The 14,164-nt window shown below is 56.4% G+C and overlaps 1 protein-coding gene across 10 annotated transcripts in view; it reads left to right on the forward strand.

Moving 5' to 3' along the window:
• The window catches only part of NUMA1 (nuclear mitotic apparatus protein 1), an 88,907-nt gene extending 75,140 nt beyond the window's left edge, over nt 1-13,767 (forward strand). For 8 of the 10 annotated variants that reach the window (XM_019625602.1, XM_019625596.1, XM_019625597.1 and 5 more), the window contains 13 exons: nt 31-3,414; nt 3,873-3,914; nt 5,368-5,436; nt 6,835-6,945; nt 7,025-7,243; nt 7,337-7,494; nt 8,637-8,883; nt 9,496-9,724; nt 10,404-10,540; nt 10,927-11,100; nt 11,330-11,458; nt 11,548-11,772; nt 12,129-13,767. In XM_019625602.1, the coding sequence (XP_019481147.1) occupies nt 31-3,414; nt 3,873-3,914; nt 5,368-5,436; nt 6,835-6,945; nt 7,025-7,243; nt 7,337-7,494; nt 8,637-8,883; nt 9,496-9,724; nt 10,404-10,540; nt 10,927-11,100; nt 11,330-11,458; nt 11,548-11,772; nt 12,129-12,140 (5,136 nt within the window). In that variant the 3' untranslated portion in view covers nt 12,141-13,767. The remainder of the gene's footprint in view (nt 1-30; nt 3,415-3,872; nt 3,915-5,367; nt 5,437-6,834; nt 6,946-7,024; nt 7,244-7,336; nt 7,495-8,636; nt 8,884-9,495; nt 9,725-10,403; nt 10,541-10,926; nt 11,101-11,329; nt 11,459-11,547; nt 11,773-12,128) is intronic. The other 2 variants (XM_019625604.1, XM_019625603.1) reach the window with 2 other exon arrangements.
• The last annotated feature ends 397 nt before the right edge of the window (nt 13,768-14,164 follow it).

Below are 14,164 nucleotides of genomic sequence, written 5' to 3' on the forward strand. Positions count from 1 at the left end.
CTGATTCCATTTGTCTCTTTATCTCACCAGCTGGAAACCCTAAAGCAAGAGGCAGCCACTCTTGCTGCAGACAACACTCAGCTCCAAGCCAGGGTGGAGGCACTGGAGGCTGAGCGGAGCCAGCGGGAAGCCAAGCTGCTTGCTGAGCGAGGCCACTTAGAAGAAGAAAAGCAGCAGCTGGCTGGCGTGATTGCCGAGCTGCAGAGCTCCCTATCCAACGTCAACCAGGCCAAGGAAGAGCTGGAGCAAGCTTCCCAGGCTCAAGTGGCCCAGTTGTCTGCCCAGGTGGCTACGCTGACCTCTGAGCTCACCACCCTCAATGCCACAGTCCAGCAGCAGGATCAGGAACTGGCTGGCCTGAAGCAGCAGGCCAAAAAGGAGCAGGCCCAGCTAGCTCAGACCCTCCAGCAACAGGAACAGGTGTCTCAGGACCTCCGCCACCAGGTGGAGCAGCTGAGCAGCAGCCTGAAGCAGAAGGAGCAGCAGTTGGAAGAGGCCACCAAGGAGCAGGAGGCTACCAGGCGAGACCACGCCCAGCAACTGGCTAGTGCTGCTGAGGAGCGGGAGGCCTCCTTAAGGGAGAGAGATTCGGTCCTCCAGCAGCTGGAGGCATTGGAGAAAGAGAAGGCTGCCAAGCTAGAGGTCCTGCAGCAGCAACTCCAGGCTGCTAATGAAGCCCGAGATAGTGCCCAGACCTCAGTGACACAGGCCCAGCGGGAGAAGGCAGAGCTGAGCCAAAAGGTGGAGGAACTCCATGCCCGTGTTGAGGCAGCCCACCAGGAGCAGTGTGAGACCCAGGATCAGGTGGCAGAGCTAAAGACTCAGCTGAGGTCTGAGCAGCAAAAAGCAACCGAGAGAGAAAGGACGGCCCAGGAAAAGGGCCAGCTCCAGGAGCAGGTCCGGGCCCTTGAGGAATCCTTGAAGGTCACCAAGGGCAGCCTTGAAGAGGAGAAGCGCAAGGCTACAGATGCCCTGGAAGAGCAGCAACATCGTATCTCCAAGCTAGAGGCAGAGACCCAGAGCCTGATGGAGCAGCATAAGCAGGATCAGAAGGAGCTGGAGGAAGAGAAGGCTGGGCGCAAGGGGCTGGAGGCCCGAGTACAGCAGCTTGGGGAGGCCCATCAGGCTGAGATGGAAGCCCTGCGGCGGGAGCTGGCAGAGGCCACAGCCTCCCAGCGCGAGGCTGAGAGTGAGTGTGAGCAGCTTGCCAAGGAGGTGGCCACCTGGCGGGAGCGGTACGAAGATAGCCAGCAAGAGGAGGCCCAGTATGGCGCCATGTTCCAGGAACAGCTGATGACCCTGAAGGAGGAATGTGAGAAGGCCCGTCAGGAGCTGAAGGAGGCAAAGGAGAAAGTGGCAGGGATAGAGGCCCACAGTGAGCTCCAAATAGGCCGGCAGCAGAGTGAGCTGGCCCAGCTCCATGCCAGCCTGGCCAGAGCCCACCAACAGGTCCAGGAGAAGGAGGTTAGGGCCCAGAAGCTTGCAGATGACCTCTCCACTTTGCAGGAGAAGATGGCTGCCACCAGCAAGGAGGTGGCCCGCCTGGAGGCCTTGGTGCGCAAGGCAGGTGAGCAGCAGGAAACAACCTCCCATGAGCTACTCAAGGAGCCTCCAAGGGCAGGAGACAGAGAGTCCGAGTGGCTGGAAGAGCAGCAGGGACATCAGTTCTGTAGCACGCAGGCTGCACTGCAGGCCATGGAGCGTGAGGCAGAGCAAATGGGCAGTGAGCTGGAGCGGCTGCGGGCTGCGCTGATGGAGAGCCAGGGACAGCAGCAGGAAGAGCGTGGGCAGCAGGAGCGGGAGGTGGCGCGGCTGACCCAGGAGCGGGGCCGAGCCCAAGCCGACCTTGCCCTGGAGAAGGCCGCCAAGGCAGAGCTTGAGATGCGGCTGCAGAATGCCCTCAATGAGCAGCGAGTGGAGTTCGCTGCCTTGCAAGAGGCACTGGCCCATGCCCTGATGGAAAAGGAAGGGAAGGACCAGGAACTGGCCAAGTTTCGTGGGCAGCAGGCAGCCCTGAGAACAGAGCTGGGGGAGCTTCAGCAAACCATGGAACAACTGAAGAAACAGCTGGCCAAGAAAGAGGAGGCGCGCCAGCAGTCTCGAGGGACAGCTTCTGGGTCAGGAGTCCAGTCTGATGCTACTGGAAAGACTGAGCAAAGAGGCTCTGAGCTGGAGGCTCTGCGGGCACAGGTGAGCAAGCTGGAGCAGCAGTGCCGGGAGCATCAGGAGAAGGCCTCCAGCCTGGAGCACAGCCTGGAGTCTGAGCGCGCCTCCCAGACTGAGCGGGCCACTGCTCTGGAGACTTTGCGGGGTCAGTTAGAGGAGAAGGCCCAGGAACTGGGGCGCAGTCAGGACACCTTAGCCTCAGTGCAAAGGGAGCTGGCCACCCTCCGTGCCAAGGCCCAAGACCATAACAAGGCTGAGGATGAATGGAAGGCCCAGGTAGCCCGGGGCCAGCAGGAGGCTGAGAGAAAAAACAGCCTCATCAGCAGCTTGGAGGAGGAGGTGTCCATCCTGAACCGCCAGGTCCTGGAGAAGGAGGGTGAGAGCAAGGAGTTGAAGCGGCTGGTTATAGCTGAGTCGGAGAAGAGCCAAAAGCTGGAAGAGAGGCTGCGCCTGCTCCAGGCAGAGACCGCCAGCAACAGTGCCAGAGCTGCCGAACGAAGCTCTGCTCTGCGGGAGGAGGTTCAGACCCTCCGGGAGGAGGCAGAGAAACAGCGGGTGGCTTCAGAGAGCCTGCGGCAGGAGTTGGCCTCGCAAGCAGAGCGAGCAGAGGAGCTGGGCCAAGAATTAAAGGCATGGCAGGAGAAGTTCTTCCAGAAGGAGCAAGCCCTCTCTGCCCTGCAGCTCGAACACACCAGCACCCAGGCCCTGGTGAGTGAGCTGCTGCCCGTTAAGCACCTGTGCCAGCAGCTGCAAGCCGAGCAGGCGGCTGCTGAGAAACGCCATCGTGAGGAACTGGAACAAAGCAAGCAGGCAGCGAGTGGGCTGCGTGCAGAGCTGATGCGGGCCCAGAGGGAGCTTGGGGAGCTGATGCCCCTACGGCAGAAGGTTGCAGAGCAAGAGCGAGCAGCCCAGCAGCTGCGGGCAGAGAAGGCCAGCTATGCAGAGCAGCTGAGCATGCTGAAGAAAGCGCACGGCCTGTTGGCAGAGGAGAACCGGGGGCTGGGTGAGAGGGCCAACCTCGGCCGGCAGTTTCTGGAAGTGGAGCTGGACCAGGCCCGGGAGAAGTATGACCGAGAACTGGCAACTGTGCGTGCTGACGCTGAGGCCCGTCTGACTGAGATGCAGCGGGAAGCACAGAGCACTGCCCGGGAGCTGGAGGTGATGACTGCCAAGTATGAGGGTGCCAAGGTCAAGGTTCTGGAGGAAAGACAGCGGTTCCAGGAAGAGAGGCAGAAACTCAATGCCCAGGTAGGGTGCCTAGCTCAACCATACCTCCAAAGGTTGGACCTGAGAGAAGGGACTTCGTTCCCTCTGCATCCCAGAGCCTCTGGCTCCCACATTATTGCAGAGTGTCTTGTCTTTCCTCACTCACTGGGTGGCAGAGGAAGAGAGGTGGCTGGTAGAGTTCAAGTCTGCTGCCCCCCATTTTCCTAAAGAAAATATTAATAGCCTCCCCTTACCTGAAGGCTTCGTTCCTGGAGAGTCAAACTCTCAGGGCCATCAGCCCATCCTGGAGGCGCACCTGCAGTGGATGCCCCAACAGCCACTGGGGACTAGAGTGAACCAAATTGGCATTTTAAAAATTACTAGAAGTCTAATTCCTTGAGGGGAAGTATCAGAGGCTCAGTGAGGTCAGCCTGGCAGCAGGACCTGTGCCTCTTTGGCCCCCATCTCACTCTCTCTCCATTGCTCCTCCCCATGCACAGGTGGAACAGCTAGAGGTATTTCAGAGAGAGCAAACTAAGCAGGTAATGCCTGGGGTCCTTGCTAAATGCTGGCTGCTTAAGCGGTGACCAGTCTTGGTGCATGACCCCGGCTGCAGCTTGCCTCCGCCCGCTCCTGTTGTGAACTGTTTGTGAAGGGGGCAGGGTCAAGCCGTGGAATCCAGGCCCAAGCTGCCCCGGAGTGCGGTGTGCTGGGCCCTCTCTCAGGCCTCATCCCACACATCCCAGGTCGGCCTCTCCACCCTTCTGCACTTTCTCTCATCTGCCTGTCAGGGACAAGGGATAGCGTAGGCTTCCTCTTTCCCATATCTGAACCAGTGACAGAAGTCCTTGGGATTTCCAAACCTCCACATCCTGTTCAAGTTTGGGTACTCAGCAGAGAGGACTCACAGAATGGCCATGGGCCTTGTGTAACACAGCCCCTTCTTTCCCGCAGAAGCCATAAAGGTGATAAGGCAGTCTTCACAGGTTAGGGTGGTGAACTCGGGGTGCCTGCCCATCACCCTCTGGGCCTTAACCCCAAGCGTGAAATAGAGATGTCTGGGAGCAGAAAGGCCAAGGTTGAGGAGCAGGAGGGGCCTCCACCAGACAGAGGAGTGGCCTGCACTGGCTGCCTTGCTCTCAAGGATCTCTGCTGCCCTAGACGTCAAGGCCGTCGAGCTGGTATTTAGCAGGAACACCTTTTCTCTGCCAGCCCTCTTACCCAGTCACCTCACCTGCTGAGGAATTGGGCCTTCCTCTCCCATCACCTTCTCCAAGGAGCCCAAAATGATGGGGACAGTCAAACCGAATACAAACAGTTAGCAATGGAGCCCTTGCCTCTCGCCTTTGCTGATCATGCTTGGGCTCCTGGAATGCCTGGAGGAGCCAGGAGTGCTTGTGGCTGTGATGCTCCCCTCACCCCCCCTTTCCCCTTGCTCTTCCTCTGTGGAAGTGGGGCGGACTTGGACGTATCCTGCCCCTGCTGTGTCCCAGCAGTCTGATTCCCCATGCTAACCACACTGCCAACGCCAGCCCTAACAGCCTGTGGATACTGGCAAAAGGTCTGATCATCTGTGGGCTTTTGCATTGGTAGCTTCTGGGAGGAGGAGGGATGGGTATTGAATGAGTATGTCTGCTAGAGTTGCAGGCTAGGCCCCCTGTTCCTGTCCCCAACCCAGGAAGGTTGCGGCTGGGAATGGTGGCAGCAGTCGGGTGGTGGTGAGGTGTCAGCCCCCCACAGTTGGTTCTGCTGAATGTGGCAGCTGCAGGCCTGTCCCTGCAGGCTGGGGCTGGAGACGAGCATGGGTGTGTTGGGCGCCTCATTCAGGTTCTGCCAGCCAAACTGGGAAGCAAACTGTTCCCTAATTGGAGGCCAGAGAAAGGACCCGTTTCTTTTCCTAGGAATACGGGGGCTGGTCTGGGGAAACCCCATAATGTGCCTGGATATCCAGGGGAGGCCCCTGAGTCTTCTCTCCTCTTCCCTTCCCTCCTCCAGGTAGAAGACCTGAGTAAGAAGCTAGCTGACCATGACCAAGCCAGCAAAGTGCAGCAGCAGAAGCTGAAGGTGGGATAGATGGGGGTGGGAAAGAGCTCTGGGAGCCCTGGGCTGTGGTGGGTGTGGGGGCAGAGGAGGGGCACCCTGGGGGCCTGGCAGCCGTAGGAGACCTGCCTGTGGCTCAGGAGCCCCTGCAGTGCCTTCTGGGAGCTCCGAAGGGAAGACTGGAATGGCTTCCATTCCTCAGACCTCTGCTGTCCACTCAGTAGCTTCTATCCATGTGTGGTTATTTAAATCTAAATTAATTATAATGCATTTAAAAATTCAGCTCCTCCGTCACACTAGCCACATGTCCCCTGCTTAGTAACTATGTGAGGCTAGAGGCTACCATATTGGACAGGACACATACAGAATATTGCTATCACTGCAGAAAGTTCTATTGGATAGTGCTGGTCTAGGCAGTTTAGCCTTAAGGAGTTGAGTGTCAACGACATGTAATGCTTTTAACAATGTCACCTTTGGTTTAATGCTTGCTTGTTTGCAATCTAGGCTTCACAGGTTTTAGTCAGAGGCAAAGGAATTGGGCACCAGTGGCCCTAGGACTTGCTAGAGCCCTGCTGGGTCGCAGGGGTTGGTGGCAGCTGAGAGCTTCGTGTCCCCTGCTCACGTCCATGCATTCCACACCAGGTCATGATTATGTGATAAGCAGATGCTTGGTACACTCCTTTTGGGGGGCCTTCCTGGTACTGGAAGATGTAGGAAAGGTGGGGCCGGATGATCCTATTCAGTGTCTACTACAGACCAAGCACTTGCTGGCATTGCAAGTGGAGAGAGTCAGACACAGGCCCTGTTCCCAAGACGTCTGGCCTGGAGAAGCAGCAGAGCCACCGTCATGAGCCCACACAGGCTTTGGAGTTAGGTGGTAGGCCACGGTTCAGATCTTACTCTGTTTAGACTTCCTATGACCCTGGTCAATCTGCTTAACTCTCTGAGCTCAATTTCTTCATCTCTGAAACGGAGAGTTATTTCCCAGAGTGGCTGTGAGGAGAAATGAGTTTACATGCCCTAAGAGCTCACATCTCATTGCCTAGCTCCATCCTCTGCAGCCAGGTATTCCCTGAAGGTCAGTTCCCTTCCCCCACCAGGGAGACTGACGGTGTTCTCATGGAGAGAGAATAAGAGTTTGTGCCTGGTCTCAAAGAAGGCACAGATAAGGCTGCCAAAGCTCTGCCAGAAATGGCACGAGCTGGATGGGGAAAGCTCCTGCAGACTGTGGACCTTGAAGGGTGTGTGGTGTTTCAGTAGGCTGGGGGTGGTGGGGTGGTGGGGTAAAAGAATGTTTCTGTTTCCTGAGAGAATATGCAGGAGTTTGAAAGCACCATGAAGCCCAGGAAGCTAGGGCAAGTCAGCGGATTTGGGTGGAGCAGCCAGACCAGCCGCCCCATCAGCCTTCCTTACACTTTCCAGGCCCAGGGAGGTGAGAGCCAGCAGGAAGCCCAACGCCTCCAGGCCCAGCTGAATGAGCTACAGGCCCAATTGAGCCAGAAGGAGCAGGCGGCCGAGCACTATAAGCTGCAGGTGAGGAGCCCAGCCCTGGCCCGCTCTGCCCTCTCTCTTGCCCTCCCCCACTACCACCTACCCCCATCTGCCCACACAGATGGAGAAAGCCAAGACCCATTACGATGCCAAGAAGCAGCAGAACCAAGAACTGCAGGAGCAGCTGCGGGGCCTGGAGCAGCTGCAGAAGGAAAACAAGGAGCTGAGGGCTGAAGCTGAGCGGCTGGGCCGTGAGCTGCAGCAGGCCGGGTTGAAGACCAAGGAGACTGAACAGACTTGCCGCCACCTTACTGCCCAGGTGCGCAGCCTGGAGGCACAGGTAAGTATGTGGCTGGATAGACTCCCTCACCCCTGTCATGATGGACCCCCGCCTTCGGCTTCTCTTTACTCTCTCTGGTGCTCTGCTCCCCAGGTTGCACATGCCGACCAGCAGCTTCGAGACCTGGGCAAGTTCCAAGTGGCGACTGACGCCTTAAAGAGTCGGGAGCCCCAGGCTAAGCCTCAGCTGGACTTGAGTATTGACAGTCTGGATCTGAGCTGTGAGGAGGGGACCCCACTCACTGTCACCAGGTCAGGAGGCACCCTTCTTCCTGACCTGGTGTCCATTGAGACCCTGCTGTTTATCAGGCTGTGTCCTGGGCACTGGTGTTGTGAGATAAATAAGATGTGGTCCCTTTGCCCCTGGAAGCTTATTCTTAGAGGAGAAGAAAGAAAATATTACAGGTGTTACTCCAGATGTCTGTATAGGGCACAGTGGGTAAAAAAAAAAACAAGTGGTCAGGAAAGGCTTCATGGAGGTTGTCGCTCCTGTTCTGAGTCTTGAAAGAAGCCATAGGTATGTGCCCAGTGGACAGAGGAGGGCAGAGAGGAAAGGCCGGGAAACAGCCTGGCTGGGCTGCAAAGTGAGGTTGGGAGGGCCGCTTGGATTCCCCATTGAAGAAGGCTGGCATGTCGCCTTGATCCTAAAGGCACTGAGGGACATGGGAAGGGTTTGAAATTGAGTACATGATTAGATTTAATGCATCTTAGAAAGCTTATCCTTATAGCTAGTGTAAAAGCTGAGACCGGAAAACTGTTATTAAACAAACAATATGTGCCAGACAGACACTTGAAAAATAGTAAAAGAATTAACAGATGAAACACTTGCCCAAAGTCCCACAGTGGCAGAGCTTGAGTCCTTGCTTGTCACCACTCTGGTGCATCTAATGCCGTTGTCGGTGTAGCTGAGAGATGAGGCAGACCAGGGAAGGACGTGAGAGTGGAGTGGGGTGTGGTTTGGATGCTGATGGGGTTTGGCAGGAGAGGGAAGATGCTCCCATTGGCTAAAATAGGAGATACAGGAGGAAGAACAGACAGGTGGGCATAGTTTGGGACATGTTCGTTGTGGAATAGCTGTGAGTGTCAAGGGCGGATGTCTGGGGCAAGGGATATATAGGTCTGGAGAGCAGGGTCTGGGCCAAGGCAGAGAGGTCTGGGAGTTGCCAATGTTGAGGAGTTCGAAGGGAGTGGATGGGCTCACGAGGGACGAAGAGTGAACTGAAGGGAGGGCCCAGGTCAAGGGCTCTCCTTGGCACCTCTGAAAAATCAGAGAATGGAGCGCTTGACCTGGTCTGCTTGTAACAGATATAGGAATTGGTCACCCTAGAGCACAGGGACAGACAAAATGCCTTCTAGCCCCAAGAATGGCACCTCAGCAGGTTTCTTTTCTACAGTAAGCTGCCTCGTACCCAGCCTGATGGCACCAGCATTCCTGGAGAGCCAGCCTCGCCCATCTCCCAGCGCCTGCCCCCCAAGGTAGAATCCCTGGAGAGTCTCTACTTCACTCCCATCCCTGCTCGGGGGCAAGCCCCCCTGGAGAGCAGCCTGGACTCCCTCGGGGACGTCTTCCTGGACTCAGGCCGGAAGACCCGTTCTGCGCGTCGGCGTACTACACAAATCATCAACATTACCATGACCAAGGTCAGGCTGCAGGCCAGTAACGCTCCGTCCTCTTGGCCATCTTTCCTCCGGGTCCTCGAAAGAGCCGCAAAGGGCAGGCAGGGCTGGCTAGTCCGTATCTCACAGATCAGAAAGCTAAGATTCTGAGAAGGCTCTTAGGCCTTTTGTAGAAAGGGTCAGGGCTGGCATTGGATGCCTGTCCACTGACTGTAGGCTGGTGTCCTCTCCATGTGAAGCACTGACCCTGTACAGGCTGCAGGGAGAGAGAAGTTGCAGCCCAGCTCATGCCTCCCAGCACACCTCCTGGGAAGCTTAGATGTGCTGTGGCCACCGCCAGGGGGCTCTGGCCTGTGTTCTCATAACCCGAGGAGGTTAGGGAGAGGAGAGGTGCCTTTGGTGCAGCAGGGGGCGTGCGTGCTTGCGTGCGTTCATGCGTGTGTGTTTTTCTGATTGTTTCTGACAGCAAGGCCCATTTCTTGCAGACGTCCAGCTAGGGACCCTGCAAAGCAGTGTGGGAACACATGGAGCCATGCTGTGGGATCTGAGGGGCTTCAGGAAGGGGAATGGGGGCGGGAGTCTTCTTTATAAAGGCGCCTGTTCCACCCAGCACAGCAGATTCATCCTCTTTTCCAGAAGCCAGATGTGGAGGAGCCAGACAGCGCCAACTCGTCCTTCTATAGCATGCAGTCTGCCCCCGCGTCCCAGGCTGGCTCGAGAGCCAGCTCTTCTACCCAGTCTCTAGCCCGCCTGGGCTCTCCCGATGATGGCAACTCAGCTCTGCTCAGCCTGCCTGGCTACCGGCCCACCACTCGCAGCTCTGCTCGCCGCTCCCAGGCCAGGGTGTCCAGTGGGGCTCCTGCAGGTGAGGGGACTGTTTTCACTGTAACCCCACCCAAAGGTTACACTGGAAGCAGATCCCAAAACAGGGAAAGGACAAGCTTTAAAAAACCCCAAGCTAGCTGCTTCTTGGAAGCCTTCCTGCAGCTTTGCCTGTCCAGCAAGGACCTATCCTGGGCAATCAGGTTGATGGCTCAGCCAGGGTGAGCTGGAAATGCTCTCACAAGGGGCCTGGGAATCCCAGCATGACACTGACGCTCACAGGCTGTTGGGAGTTCTTGATGCTCTTCTGAGGTGGTCATGGGCTGCCAGAGGGCCAGGCTGGCCAGTGCTGTATCCTGATTCTTCTTAGAGGCTCTTGTTCTCAGGGACCTCCTGGGTATCAGTTCCTGGCCCTCCAGTAGTTTCTCTTGGCGTCACAGCTGCTGCATATGATCTCTCAACCTCCCCATGGAGAGTGCAGTGAGCCAGCCACCATGGTAGAAATGTTCTGTGAGCCCCACTCCTGTTTCTGCAGCTCTGAGCAGAGCAGGACTCTGGGCTACTAAGCTGCATTGAAGTCTATGGGGTAGGTGAACAGGAGTGGTGGTAGCAACTGGTGAGATGCCAGGGGCAGTGGGCGACCTGCTGCCCCCATCCCCATTCCTCCTGGCCTTCCAGCCCCACCACCTCCCACAACTCCTCTGCACCCCACCCTCTCCCAGGAAGGAACAGCTTCTACATGGGCACTTGCCAGGATGAACCTGAGCAGCTGGACGACTGGAACCGCATTGCAGAGTTGCAGCAGCGAAATCGAGTCTGCCCCCCGCACCTGAAGACCTGCTACCCCCTGGAGTCCAGGGTGAGCTCTGGGGTCACCTGCATAGGACTGCCCACACTGGATCACCTCTGCTTCCTTTGACACTGCATCCCAGTGCCACCTGCTGACCCAGCCCAAGCACTAGTGCCCTGGGTCTCTGGCCTCCTGGGGAGGGTGACTGTGCGTCCAGTGGAACGGCTGGCAGGGGTGAAGTCACGGTGGGTGGATAGGAGCTCGGAGAGCAGCTTGGGACTGCTCTCCTGCGGCCATCGTGCAGGGCAAAGGCACTGAAGACAACAGGGAGGGAGGCCTTCTGCGATAGGCAGGCGTGAGCTGTTCCACATGCTGGGCCTTTGAAGAGCCTGAGGCAGTCCCGCCCCAGCTCCAAACAGCGTGGGCCCACTGACGACCTCTCCCACCCCACGCAGCCTTCCTTGAGCCTGGCTACCATCACAGATGAGGAGATGAAAACCGGTGACCCTCAGGAGACCCTGCGCAGAGCTAGCATGCAGCCAACCCAGATAGCCGAGGGCGCTGGCATCACCACCCGGCAGCGCAAACGTGTCTCCTTAGAGCCCCACCAGGGTCCCGGCACTCCTGAGGTGGGTGACATTGGCTCCTGTTTTGTTCTGTCTAGTGGTCTGCCCACATCAAGCCCAGTTCACCAAGTTTGACAAGTGGATTAAAGGGGAGGCGTCTGGCTCTGGAGGGGTTGGGGTGGTGCTGCTGGTTGGACAAATTGACTTTTAAGGTCCACTGAGCTCTGAGACCCTTGTCTGAGGATATGAAGGCCTCTTGCCACTGTCTGCCTCATGGGTCTCTTCCCCATAGTCCAAGAAGCCCACCAGCTGTTTCCCACGCCCCATGACTCCACGGGACCGGGACCGGGACCGACACGAAGGGCGCAGACAGAGCACCACGGAGGCCCAGAAGAAAGCAGCTCCAGCTGTTGGTAAACAGGTTAGTCGGGGGCTGGAGGGGGAACACGAGAGCAGGTTGGCTTGGGAGGGCAGCAGTGGAGTGCCCAGTTTGACGGCCCCTCCCCACAGGCTGACCGCCGCCAGTCCATGACCTTCAGCATCCTCAACACACCCAAGAAGCTTGGGAATAGCCTTCTGCGGAGGGGGGCCGCAAAGAAAGCCCTGCCCAAGGCCTCCTCCCCCAACACCCGCAGCGGGACACGCCGCTCTCCTCGCATCGCCACCACCACAGCCAGCGCTGCCACTGCTGCTGCCATCGCTGCGGCCACTGCCACCCCTCGGGCCAAGGGCAAGGTGGGGGCATTGACAGGGAAGGGGGAGGGTGTGACATTCAGGAAATCGGGTGGGAGCATGGGTAGTCCCCCAGACCACCCGTGAGGCAGCCTCCAGGGCAGGGCTGAGCTAGGCTGCTGGAGATTGGGGCTAAGAGCAGGTGTTCCCCATCTTGGTTAGCTATTCTGGGTGAGAGGAGACAGACAACTCCATTCCTGTGACAACCCCCAGAGCTGCTTAGACATAGCATGCAGCTGGTAACCTGAAGGTGGAAGTGTCCAGGGCCACGCCACAGGGGGGGCCTCACTGGGAGGGTGTCGGCTGGCATCCCAGGTCCCACCTAGCTAAGTGACGGTGTCTCTCTCTCTCTCACTCAGGCAAAGCACTAAAGGGCCAGGATTGGTGAGTGGCCCCACCTGTGTCCCAATGCTGACCTTGCCTGGTCCTTCTCCTGTCCCTCTCAGTGCCTTCTCTCAGCTCCCAGGCCAACAGTGGCCAAACCCCTAGAGACAATGATGCCTGCCCACACCTCGGCCTGGTACCGGGACCTTTACCAGCGCCTCCACCAGGTGAACAGATGTTCCTCAGAGCTGGCCTGGAGCCTGGACAGTCTGGGTCCTCTCCCTACCTTGCCTCCTGATGTTTTCGCAGAGCAAAGTCACTTCTCCATCACAACCAGATTTGAGACTGGCTTGGAGTGGCTGGGTCCTTTGACCCAGCCAGTTCTCCTCGCAGCCTCTGATCTAGAAGGGACCATTGGAGGAGCAGGCCCTCGTCCCTGCTGCTCCTGGTGGCTGGGCCTAGCAGGGGCTCTAGCTCTTAAATTCCAGGACTGGGCATTGACCTAGTGGGAGTCCCCATGAGCTCCCATCCAAGGGCACGGATGCCCAGAGGATGCTCTTTTCCAGGACAGACGGCCCGTGTGAGGGCAGCCTTCAGCGGCAGCTCATCCCCTACCTTCCCCAGACTTGTACTGGGATGGGATTTGGAGTGCTGGGAAGGTTTTTTTAACACACTGTGGACCGGTGACGCAGATTTGCGTCCATACATTTAAATGCCCCGTCCTCAATGTGTTAAGGGCCAGGGATGGATCTTTTCTAAATGTTATTACTTGTAAATAAAGTCTATTTTTCTCCCTTGACTGCTGAGCTGCCTTGGTCTGTGGAAAGGGAAAGCTGGGCTCTCTAGAGCACACCTTCGTTCCTGCCTGGACCATCCACCTTCTTTCATGTCCCTCCTCCTGGCCTTTCTGGGGCCACAACAGGATCTTCTCATACTCCCTTTCTGGCCCCTGCTCGGGGAGCATTATGGGCTGTCCCTTTTCTGAGGGCCTGTGTCCTCTGAATCTAGTTTTGTCTAGAGCTTCTGAGTGGCAGTCCCTTTCTTCCCCCAGTCCCTCTTGGACTGGGCCAAGTTCTGTGAATGGAAGTATGGCCTAAATGAGATGTCAGCATGCCTCCACTGAAGAATCACTTCGGAATGCCCGTGTGGGCCCCGCTGGGGATGCCACAGACACGGCTGTGGATCAGGAGCAGCCTCGGCGCCCATCCCTTCCCATCGGAGGACAATAAAGCGTACAGGCATAGCTTAGAGACAGTGCAGGTTCAGTTCCAGACTGCTGCAATGAGACATGACGTTTTTGGCTTCCCAGTGTATATAAAAGTTGTTTACATGGTACTGTAGTATATTAAGTGTATGACAGCATTATATCTAAAACAAAAACCAACGTACATACCTTAATGAAAAAATATATCATTACTAAAAATTGCTAACCATCATCTGAGGCTTTAGCAAGTTGTAACCTTGTTGCTGGCTGCTGACTGATCAGGGTGGTGATTGCTGAAGGCTGGGGTGGCTGTGGCAAGTTCTTAAAATGAAATTGGCCACAATCTCTCCTTTCACAAACGATTTCTCTACAGTATCAATAATGATGTTTGACAGCATTTTACCCACAGTAGAACTTCTTTAAAATTGGAGTCAGTCCTCTCAAACCCTGTTGCTGCTTTATCAACTAAGTTTATGTAATATTCTAAATCTCTTGTCATTTCAACAATGTTCATAGCATCCACCAGTAGATTCCATCTCAAGAAACCATTTTCTGGGGCAGCTGGTTAGCTCAGATGGTTAGAGTGCGAGCTCATAACACCAAGGTTGCTGGTTCGATTCCTACATGGGCCAGTGAGCTGCGCCCTCCACAACTAGATTGAAAACAACAACTTGACCTGGAGCTGATGGGTCCTGGAAAAAAACACTTCCCCCAATAAAGTTTAAAAAAACAAACCACTGTCTTTGCTCATCTATAAGAAGCAACTCCTTATCCATTAAAGTTTTATCATGAGATTGTGGCGATTCAGTCACATCTTCAGGCTAGTTCTAGTTCTCTTGCTATTTCCACCACATCTGCAGTTAATTT

Source organism: Hipposideros armiger, unplaced genomic scaffold (genome assembly GCF_001890085.2).
Source record: "Hipposideros armiger isolate ML-2016 unplaced genomic scaffold, ASM189008v1 scaffold_635, whole genome shotgun sequence".
Lineage (NCBI taxonomy): Eukaryota > Metazoa > Chordata > Mammalia > Chiroptera > Hipposideridae > Hipposideros > Hipposideros armiger.